Below are 12,477 nucleotides of genomic sequence, written 5' to 3'. Positions count from 1 at the left end.
GGCAAGGACTGAACATGTACACAAGACAAATAATTGGTAAGAACTTTATGGTTAAATTTTCTGTAGCGTAACTGGTCTAAGCTTTCTCCTGTCTCACCTCCGTATAATATAACAAGAGCTGACTGTCCTCATTGTATAACATCATCTGACGTTGCATCTTGTTTTAAAAATACTGAAGCTAACTCTCTAAAAAAGGCATTCTCACGCAACCGCTTTAGTCCTTCCTTCTTACCTATACCGTAAAGTCTAGATGTCGTGTCACACCCTGTGATGGCATGAATAAATGGTAACAAATCGACTATTTCATTTCCAAGCAACTCTTTAGTCTTTTTAATATTCCATACTTTTGACTTTCGAATTTTATCGGATTGAAAAACCAATGGTTTAGAATTTTCCTCTGCATGGAAAAGCAGTAGTATGAGAACATCAGTGTCTTCACCAACGACAACGGTAGGGTAACAAGATGCATATCGTACAGCAGTTGATGCAATAAGAACATCAGCATCAGCAGCAGCTTGAAGAGATAAATCCTTCATTATCCATTTTATTACAAAGCATATAGATAAAGTTTTGCTTGTTTTCTCCATTAGCTAAGCAAATATCCTTCTTTGATTTAAACGGTGTGACACTTTGAATGAGATGTGTGTACCAGTCACACCTTTCGATCTCCGTTCATGTACATGATCTTTTGTCGTTGGTCCGGAACCATACCCATCAAAGACAATTATTGGAATGGGATATCTGTTATTAATATGGTCGATGTATAACTGACATATTTCTGCAAATGTCGCACCTTTTTTCCATGGGATTCGCTGTATCAGGGAACCACCGTCAATTACGTGGCGAACATCGGTACCAAGGTAATCTGAAAATACACAACTTCCCGTGTTCCATATTTCATCTGCCAATGTTGATTTCTGTGCCTGTCGCTTCAACCCAGACGGTTCAAACAAAGCAGCTGGTACAGCGCTTAATTCATACTTAAAGACTTGAGATACATCTGGAAACATGGTATTAGCAGTAGTAACTAGTCGTTGAAACAACAATTGTGGATCGACAGATATTTCTTCATTATCTACTTTGATATTTAATTTTAAAGATAGAGTTGTTACTTGGTTTTTTCTTTTGAATACAAACTCGTCAATACATTTACCTTCCATTGACGATATTATATTGTGTCCTATGACCAGTGCATTGTCAGAATTTACGTTGCTGTCGCCAGTTGCTCCTGTTTCGATGTTCCTCAGATTTTTATCGATAGAAAATGGACTTCTTTCTCCAAGAAAGTCAAGAAATGTTGTTGTGTCTTTGGTATCCCGTACCTTCCTTGGAATGCACATTTCTTTGTGCTGTTCGCTCGTTTCAAAATTTACACCAGTTACTTGTTGCATGGCCTCATTCATCTGAATACACTGTGGCATAGACAAAATCCACAATGATCTCTGCGGATCTGTCATCCCTCGACCTCTGGTGAGACCTCCAGTTGTTTTAATGCATCTCATCAGAACTTGCTCTATGATCAGATCCGATGATAAACCTGACCAAAACCGATCACTTCTTCTCATCACATGGAAGCCTGACATGAGAGCTTCGTTTATTGCCGGATTTGTTCTTGATAACCCATGCATTTGCTGCAGGTAAACATACGCAGATTTTAAATATAAGTTATGTCCTGCAGCAGCAAAGTATGGTAACATGTTTTGAATAGTTTGAAGATGAAGGGTCCAGTTTCCAGTTCTTTCAGCTTTGATGAAATTACGCAGCAAGTCCACCATATCCATATATAGAAACCATAGTCGAGCTGTCCGGTTTTCGATATGTGATTTTCTAAAAGTTGATATACTGTCGCGTATTTTTATCAATACCTCATTCTGATCAAGGGTGTCTACTGGAAGATGTCGTTCTAGGATTTCATCAAAAATATAACTCAATTTATTTAAATCCTGGATAAAAGTGTTTTCATTGTGAATTTCAGAGTCTTCAAGAGAAGAAAGATGTTCTACATTTTCAGTGTCGTGATCTTTCAAGACAGTGGAAGATACATGAAACTGTTCGCACAACAATAATGAAGTTAAATCATTGTAAATCAAGAAATGACCACGCACTGCTCTCGCAACTGCCTTTCCGGTAAACATATGCGTAACAGCGTTAGGTGCATAGACAGTTTCCATGAGCTCTGCAAGTCCAGATCCGCTCATAATATTACCAATGGAACCAAGAAAGCTCATTTCGAGATGAAAACCTCCTAATCTTAGAACTATCGATTTCAAGTCGCTGTCCTTTGGTTCGTTGTCAATAATTGTAAGAGCTTTCCAATAAAGCGGTTGGTCAAATGTAAGCATGGGATTAGCTCTGTACTTAAACGCTTCGTTACATACGAACTTCATGGTCGAAAAGATACATGAAAGGTTTCCCGGCTCAAGGTCTATCATAGGCAAAAATACAATTGTCGATTTACCAGGGTATGCTCCATCTTGCACTAAATTACACATTGCTGACCACCCAATCATTTTCTTTGGCCAAAGAGTACTACAGAGAAGACTGGTGTTATCAGGTAACGCACCCGACTGTTGCGCTGCAAGTGATTCGAATTTTAAACTAAGTTTTGATGTTCGGTCAAAGTTGTATTGATGGAGATCGATTTTCCCTATTTGTTTTATATCGTCAAGCGAAACATTTAATCTCTGCACAATAGTTTTGTGGTTATATCCTGGTGTGATGCCTGCTATTATCCCCATTCCATGGAATGTCCCATGACCGTCAAGTGTTCTGATGTTATGGTCCACATTATCTGCCACGTGTTGAATACATCTCCCTTCAAGGTCAAATCCAAGTCAAAAACAAATGCCGCTTGTTGACATATTGTAGTTGCAGTGTACAAGTTATTTCCCTTTTGACGTATGGCGCGCATTACGTTGCATGAAATTCAGTGGAATTTTACCTTTTTAATTCTCATAAATTATACAACTTTGCCGTGGTCCGATTTTTGCCGATTTTTGATATGTTAATAATATAGTTGTAATCTTCGTTTTTCATGAAAAAATAATTCTGTTGCAATTTGTTTGAGGTTAAACCTCAGATTCTCTGGACTATATATGATATGTGGTGATTTTAATCTGGTTCTCAACCCTGATATAGACTATTTTAACTATTTACATGTAAATAACCGGAATGCTCGGGAGAAAGTTTTAGAAATCATTCAGGAAAGGTGTCTCATTGACCCTTTCCGTGAACTTTACCCAGATTTGAAGCGTTTCACATGGAGAAAAAGAACCCCCTTTAAACAAGCAAGGCTAGATTTTTTTCTTTTATCTGAAGACTTACTATGCTGTTTGAAAAATTGTAATATTGAGCCTAGCTATCGCTCTGATCATTCTATGGTTGTATTAAATCTAGAATTTAATCCTTTTGATCGAGGTAGAGGATTGTGGAAATTTAATAATTCATTATTGTATGATCCAGAATATATAAAGATTGTTAAAGAAAAAATAGTAGAAGTTAAAAAACAATATGTAACACCTGTTTATGATATAGATAGAATTGAAGACATGAATAATGAAGATCTCCATTTTAATATTAACAGTCACTTATTTCTTGAGACAATGTTGATGGAAATTAGAGGTAAAACTATATCTTATTCAAGTTATAAGAAAAAGGCAAAAGAAAAACAAGAGAAAGATCTTAGAAATGAAATTTTTATTTTGGAAGAAAAGGTAGATGAAGGTTCATTACAGATTTTGGAAAATAAAAAATGTGAATTAGAAAATATAAGAAAAGAAAAAATTAAAGGGAAGATAATTCGATCAAGAATACAATGGGTAGAAGAGGGTGAAAAACCTACTAGCTATTTTTGTGGGCTAGAATCAAAAAATTTTACAAATAAAATAATACCAAAAGTAGAAAAAGAAAATGGAGATGTAATTTCAAAACGAAAAGATATTTTAAAAGAAGTAAAATCTTTTTATGAAAATTTATACACGAATAAAGACAAGTCAAAGGGAGATAAATTCAGTAAACTTAAAGAGGGAGTGAAAGATATAAAATTTAAAAACTAACTGATGATGAGAAAAAAAATCTTGAAGGTGAAATAACAATTGAAGAAGCTGGTTTGATATTGAAAAATATGAAAAATAATAAAACACCAGGATCTGATGGTTTCTCCACAGAGTTCTTTAAATTTTTTTGGAAAGATTTGAAAATTTTTGTTGTAGACTCCTTAAACTACAGTACTGAGATTGGTGAACTATCAGTTACGCAAAAACAAGGAATCATTACATGTCTGCCGAAAGGAAATAAGCCTAGACATTACTTAAAAAATTGGCGACCTATATCTTTATTAAATACAGTATATAAAATTGGCTCTGGAGTTATAGCAAAACGCTTTAAAACAGTTTTAGATAAACTGATAGATTTTGATCAAACTGGGTTTATTAGTGGGAGATATATTGGAGAAAATCTTCGTTTAATTTATGATATTATGCAATTTACTGAGGAAAAAGATATTCCAGGACTTTTGCTGCTCATAGATTTCGAAAAGGCATTTGATTCGATTTCTTGGGAATTTTTAACCAGTGTCTTAAAGTTGTTCAATTTTGGAGAATCAATAATTAATTGGGTTAAAGTTTTTTATAACAATATCAAATCAGCTGTAAACCAGGGAGGACATCTATCAGAATTTTTTTCTATAGAACGAGGCTGTAGACAAGGTGATCCCTTGTCGCCTTATATTTTTATTCTCTGTGCTGAGATATTAGCACTAAAAATACGAAATAATGATAAAATAAATGGTATTACAATTACGCAAGTTGAGCACAAACTTTCACAATTTGCTGATGACACATCTCTTATTTTGGATGGTAAAGAAGAATCTTTGAATGAAGCATTAAATGAATTAGATTGGTTTGGAAATATATCTGGTTTAAATATAAATTTTTCTAAAACACAAGTTATTTGGATAGGAAATAAAAAGTATAGTAATGAGGTATTATGCCAAAATAGAAACCTCACATGGGGAGAAACATGTTTTAAGGTATTAGGTATAAACTTTGATGTTAATCTTGATAGAATTGTCAAAATTAATTATGATGAAAAAATTGTACAAATTAAAGGTGTAATTAGACAATGGTCAAAGAGAAATCTTACTGTTATTGGTAGAATTACTGTAGTAAAGACATTGATATTGCCTATTTTAAATCATTTGTTTATATCCTTACCAAATCCAAGTGATGATATTTTAAAAAATGTTATTCAAATTATGTACAATTTTATATGGAGTTCACCAATAGATAGAATTAAGAGAGATGTTTTACAAAATGATATTGAAGATGGTGGACTCAAAATGATAAATCTTAGTGCATTTATTTTAGCACTGAAGTGTACATGGATAAGGAGATTATTTAAAACAGACAACAAATGGAAGAATGTTTTTTTGTCAAATGTTCATGTAGAACTTGAAAAATTTTATGGTTGTGGAAGTGTTTATATCCAAAAATTACAACAACATATCAAAAATAAATTTTGGCAAGATGTTCTGAAATCATGGCAACTTCTTAGAGAAAAAGATGAATATGACAGTTGGGAATGCTTTCTTGCTAGTCCAATCTGGCTTAACAATAATATAAAGGTAGCAAATAAACCTATTTTTTATAAAGATTGGTTTGAAAATGGTATAAGATTTATAAATGATATTGTAAATGAAGATGGGACCTTTTTCTCTCATCAAAAGATAGAAGAAATGTATCAGATAAATGTGAATTTCATGAAATATAATAGTATTATATCTGCCATACATCAAGCATCAAAATCATTTGTTGGAAAAAATCACAAATTAGAACTACCTTTAATTCCATCTGATATTAAAAGACTTGTTAAAAGTTCAAAAGGATCTAAAGATATGTATATTGTTTTAAATAAAAATGGAAGTGTTCCCACTAGTCAGTTAAGACGGACTGAAATTTTTGGCGTTGATCAAAACCATTGGAAAAAAATTTATAAACTGCCATTTGTTGTCACAAATAATACTAAGTTACAGTGGCTACAGTATAGATTCAATCATCGAATCTTAGCTACAAACAAATTTCTTCATAAAATTAAGATTTATGATAATCCAAATTGTACATTTTGTAATAGAGAAATTGAAACATTAGAACATTTATTTTGGGATTGTGAACATACACAATTATTATTAGAACAGATTGAAAATTGGTTTCTGACCAATGGAATTAGTGTACTTTTGACAAAAGAAGTTTTTTTGTTTGGTAATACTGCAAAAATATCAAAAGGCAATGCAGAAAATACTCTAATTCTTACCATAAAGCAATATATTTATAATTCTAGATGTTTTAAAAAAAAAACTGATAATAAACTCAGTAAAAGAAAAGATGAAATATGTGTATGCAATGGACAAAAATATTGCTATAAAAAACAAATGTGAACATCGTTTTCTCAGAGAATGGAATGTTTTTCATTTATTACTTAGTTAAGTACAAAAATGTATAAACTTTATTATTTGATATTATACATGTTATAAATGAAAATGCTGTATTTACTATACTAAAATAGAATTCAATTTATAGATGAATTATATTGAAAACTCACCACACTAATAATTCTCTCTCACTCTATTTCTCTTTCTATCTCTCTCTCTCTCTCTTTCTCTCCGGTGTTCAAACTACTTTACTCTTAATCTTATATTTGTATTTAAAAAAAAAAAAAAAAAAAAAATGCTTCCTAATAGACAGTTGTATTGATTAGATAATATCTATAGATTTATATATTATATATTGCTATTATATTTGTGTATATTATGTTGTAAATTGGAAGTTATAAATAATAAAAATTAAAAAAAAAAAAATATTTTAATCAAATAATCATAAAAGGATGCTGATTAAATGAATTTAAATGATTTTGGACAAATAAAAAAATTAAAATTTATAAATTATTTTAGCAATCTAGACCTCCTTTCGAGGATTAAATTGAAGTTTATATCATAAATTTGTTTATTTGATTAGAGGCAAACATACAATATGAGCAACTAGACTAATAAAAGGTCTAGTAAAGATAAAAAAAAAAAAGACTAATTAAAGGTCTTGTAGTATTAATTCCTAGTAAAATCTTAATATTTAAATTTGTAAATGTTAGTATATATTTAGACAATATATGTATAGTGTCTTGAAATATGAAATTTATTTGTATGAGGCTTAGAAACGGGAAAATGCGAGGTTCTACCGAGCATTTTCCCGTTTCGTGCCGAATACAAATAAATTTCATATTTCAAGACACTATACGTATATTGTTTTTATACTGAAATCGAAAAAAAAAATGAAAAATGAAAAAAACATGTAACAAAAATTGTTAAAAAAAGTGTTTGGAATTTCCCTCTTGAGGTACCATTTTGGGGTATTTCCCTACGAGCGTAGTCCAGGTGGTAAGACATTGGCGTATTAAGGAATTAGAAAGGGAAAATGAACTTAATTAATAACATTTGATAAACATGATATATAAATAACCAATTTGAAGACATAAAAGTTTAAATTGAAAAAAGTTTGACCATTGTTACTTTACGTTGTCATGGTCGTGACGTGATGTTGTTGATGAAATACAATAAGGAGGCGGGGCTTATAGGTCAGTTGGGGTCATTGACGTATAAAGCTAACGTTTATACGTATAGCTTTATCTGTACAGTAAACTAGCTGATTGCAGTATAATAGATTTTATTGTGTAAGCTAAGATAGCAAGACATTTTACACTGTTTTTAAGTCTTTTTAAGCTTTCTACAAATATGACTTTCATAATGCTTAAAAGCCATGCAGTACTAGTGTTAGGGTATGTTATTTTTTTAATTAATTTACGATGTTGCAAATATACATGTGGAGCTTATTTCTTTCTTATTTGTCTATACATTTACAAATGATAAGGAGATGAAGACATGAACAAAAATATATACAGATAAGATATATAAATATAATGATTCATTTGCAAGCAGTGAACAATCATTTGTCAAAAACAAAACAAAACAAAACAAGAAACAGATTCTTCTTATTATTTTATTTTATTCAAATAGAGAGGCAATAAGGGAACTATAAACATTACAATTTGATGGAAATTTGAAGAAAAAACACAATTTATACATCATTTGGTTACAATTACGACAAAATTTATGTCGATAAAAAAACATGATGTTTTGACCATTCAGTACTTAATAGATGCATAGTTCTTGGGGAAAAGTTTCATCAAATAATATGAATATAAATGACTTTTTTTGTGCTCATTTTTTACAGTGGGTTGTGATGATCTTCCAGTTAGGTTACCCTCATTTGGAGTGTTGTTCCCAACCAGTTAAAGGTCCATCTTTGTGCATAATTCAAAATTGGAAATTTCAACAATCATCTAATATTCTTAATCTGGAAAAATAAACCATATTTTTTCTACCGATTTAATATATAACTAGAATCATGCAAACAGACTTAAGGAAAAGGCATGTAAGTTCATCATACAAATATGACACTTTTTCTAGACAATCCAGATCTTGCAAAATACGTCGCTAAAAATTGTAACCTTTAAAATTGTTGTTGTGCAGTAAAAACCCATATGGGAACTTTCAAAAGTTGGCGGGTATGTAACAAGTCTTACTATTTTTATGCTCCATTTATGGGCAATATGTTTTCTAGTCTGTCCGTCCGTCCTGCTTCTGGTTATAAAGTTTATGGTCGAGGTAGTTTTTGATGAAGTTGAAATCCAATCAACTTGAAACTTAGTACACATGTGTTCCTCTTGATATGATCTTCTTAATTTTACTGCCAAATTAAAGATTTTACCTAATTTTCATAGTCAACTGAACATAGAAAATGATTGTACGGATGGGAAATCCATGTTCTTATGACCTTTTCTTGTTTGAAGAAAAAAAATACATTTTAACGATAATGGAACAAAGCAGCGTAAGTGGGGCTGCTTTTATGGTAATTCAAGTTACCTTTTATTCACCTTCTTCCACCTCAGAGCTATCAGCTCTTTGATTGGTTATTATCTTGAATATTATTATAGATAGAGATAAACTGTAAACAGCAATAATGTTCATCAAAGTAAGATTTACAAATAAGTCAACATGACCAAAATGGTAAGTTGCCCCCTTTAGGAGTTATTGCCCTTTATAGTCAATTTTCAAACATTTTTCGTAAATCTTAGTTATCTTTTACAAAAATCTTCTCCTCTGAAACTACTGGGCCAAATTAAACCAAACTTGCCCACAATCATATTTGGGGTATCTAGTTTAAAAAATGTGTCTGGTGACCTGGCCATCAAATGAAGATGGCCACCATGGGAACATATGGGTAAAATGCAGTTTTTGGCTTATAACTCAAAAACCAAAGCATTTAGAGCAAATCTGACATGGGGTAAAGTTGTTTATCAGGTCAAAATCTATCTGCCCTCAAATGTTCAGATGAATCGGTCAATCAGTTATTGGGTTGCTGCCCCTGAATTGGTAATTTTAAGGAAATTTTGCTGTTTTTGGTTATTATCTTGAATATTATTATAGATAGAGATAAACTGTAAAAAGCAATAATGTTCAGCAAAGTCAGATTTACAAATAAGTCAACATGACCAAAATGATCAGTTGACCACTTTAGGAGTAACTGCCCTATATACGGTAGTCAATTTTTAACCATTTTTCGTAAATCTTAGTTATCTTTTTCAAAAATCTTCTCCTCTGAAACTACTGGGCCAAATTAAACCAAACTCAGCCACAATCATCTTTGGGGTATCTAGTTTAAAAAATGTGTCCGGTGACCTGCCCATCCAACAAAAATGGCCACCATGGCTAAAAATAGAACATAGGGGTAAAATGCAGTTTTTTGCTTATAAATCTGAAACCAAAGCATTTAGAGCAAATCTGACATGAGTTTTAATTGTTAATCAGGTCAAGATCTATCTGCCCTGAAATTTTCAGATAAATCGGACAACCCGTTGTTGGTTTGCTGCACCTAAATTGGTAATTTTAAGGAAATTTTGCTGTTTTTATACGACCGCAAATTTTGAAAAAAATTTCGTCGTATATTGCTATCACGTTGGCGTCGTCGTCGTCGTCCAAATACTTTTAGTTTTCGTACTCTAACTTGAGTAAAAGTGAATATAAATCTATAAAATTTTATCACAAGGTTTATGACCACAAAAGGAAGGTTGGTATTGATTTTGGGAGTTTTGGTCCCAACATTTTAGGAATTAGGGTCCAAAAAGGGCCCAAATAAGCATTTTCTTGGTTTTCGCACTATATCTTTAGTTTAAGTTAATAGAAATCTATGAAATTTTGACACAAGGTTTATGACCACAAAATAAAGGTCGGGATTGATTTTGGGAGTTTTGGTTTCAATAGTGTAGGAATTAGGGGCCAAAAAAGGGCCCAAATAAGCATTATTCTTGGTTTTCGCACAATAACTTTAGTTTAAGTAAATAGAAAATAATGAAATTTAAACACAATGTTTATGACCACAAAAGGAAGGTTGGTATTGATTTTGGGAGTTTAGGTCCCAACAGTTTAGGAAAAAGGGGCCAAAAAGGGACCCAAATAAGCATTTTTCTTGGTTTTCGCACCATAACTTTAGTATAAGTAAATAGAAATCTATGAAATTTAAACACAAGGTTTATAACCATAAAAGGAAGGTTGGTATTGATTTTGGGAGTTTTTGTCCCAACAGTTTAGGAATAAGGGGCCCAAAGGGTCCAAAATTAAACTTTGTTTGATTTCATCAAAATTGAATAATTGGGGTTCTTTGATATGCCGAATCTAACTGTGTATGTAGATTTTTAACTTTTGGTCCCATTTTCAAATTGGTCTACTACATTAAGGTCCAAAGGGTCCAAAATTAAACTTCGTTTGATTTTGACAAAAAATTAATTGGTTGGGTTCTTTGATATGCTGAATCTAAAAATGTACTTAGATTCTTGATTATCGGCCCAGTTTTCAAGTTGGTCCAAATCGGGGTCCAAAATTAAACTTTGTTTGATTTCATCAAAAATTGAATAAATGGGGTTCTTTGATATGCCAAATCTAACTGTGTATGTAGATTCCTCATTTTTGGTCTTGTTTTCAAATTGGTCTACATTAAAGTCCAAAGGGTCCAAAATTAAACTTAGTTTGATTTTAACAAAAATTGAAATCTTGGGGTTCTTTGATATGCTGAATCCAAACATGTACTTAGATTTTTGATTCTGGGCCCAGTTTTCAAGTTGGTCCAAATCAGGATCTAAAATTATTATATTAAGTTTTGTGCAATAGCAAGTCTTTTCAATTGCACAGTATTGCGCAATGGCAAGAAATATCTTATTGCAAAATATTGTGAAATAGCAATTTTGTTTTTAATTAGAGTTATCTTTCTTTGTCCAGAATAGTAAGCAAGAAATATCTAATTGTAAGATTTTTTTTTATTTGGAGTTATCTTTCTTTGTTCAGAATCAACTTAAATCTTTGTTATATATACAATATACAATGTATATTCACTTTTTACTACCAACTGATAAATTAAAATAATCTTTACCATTCAGTGATAACAAGCAGTTTTTTTACATCTTAATATTTTATGATGTATTTAAATGAGTAGTAATTGTTGCAAACTCCATTAGAAATTTTAATTGAGATTAGTTTTGGAATAAGGGAAAGGGGGATGTGATTAAAAAAATTGGGTTCAATTTTCTCATTTGAAATTTCATAAATAAAAATAAAATTTCTTAAAACATTTTTTTGAGAGGAATAATATTCAACAGCATAGTGAATTGCTCTTAGAGAAAACAAAAATTTTAATTTCATTAGAACACATTCATTCTGTGTCAGAAACCTATGCTGTGTCAACTATTTAATCACAATCCAAATTTAGAGCTGAATCCAGCTTGAATGTTGTGTCCATACTTGCCCCAACCGTTCAGGGTTCAACCTCTGCGGTCGTATAAAGCTACGCCCTGCGGAGCATCTGGTTGGTTATTATCTTGAATATTATTATAGATAGAGATAAACTGTAAACAGCAATTTTTTTGGGGGAGGGGGGGTATAAGTGAATGTTCTAATTGTGCATGCATAAAATCTTAGGTCTACATGTAAATTGTGATAATTTAACTATTTCTATTTAATTTGAAATTGCAATAGGTGATAATAGTCTCTTGTCAGGGCAGCTCCTCTGAAGCTGTACACGTTTGTATAACACTTTTTGTAAAATATGTATTAATATATATGTTTATGTTTTCAGTGATCCTGAATCAGGTATATTATATAATGATTGCTGCCTTGGACTTACTCAAAGAGACTGTTATGAACTTCCATGGACTCGACTGGATTTCACTGATTTTGTAACGATTACTGTATCAATAACAGCTGGTATACCAATATGGGTAAAGAACAAAGCTATTAATAATGGTAAGTGCTACAAATTTAAATGATAACACAATCAGATTCTATTTCAAGTGAGTGTTTCTGCCTTTCCTTTTTTTAAG

General features: G+C 31.6%; 1 protein-coding gene across 1 annotated transcript in view; it reads left to right on the top strand.

Moving 5' to 3' along the window:
* Window positions 1-12,477, top strand: part of LOC134693720 (uncharacterized) — a 121,394-nt gene that overhangs the window by 32,652 nt on the left and 76,265 nt on the right. Inside the window, exon 13 of the mRNA XM_063554620.1 lies at window positions 12,234-12,400. Coding sequence (XP_063410690.1) covers window positions 12,234-12,400 — 167 coding nt within the window. The remainder of the gene's footprint in view (window positions 1-12,233; window positions 12,401-12,477) is intronic.

This window comes from Mytilus trossulus, chromosome 12 (assembly GCF_036588685.1).
Source record: "Mytilus trossulus isolate FHL-02 chromosome 12, PNRI_Mtr1.1.1.hap1, whole genome shotgun sequence".
Taxonomy (NCBI): domain Eukaryota; kingdom Metazoa; phylum Mollusca; class Bivalvia; order Mytilida; family Mytilidae; genus Mytilus; species Mytilus trossulus.
Note: the sequence above shows the minus strand (reverse complement) of the source record. Positions and strands in the feature narration are given on the sequence as shown.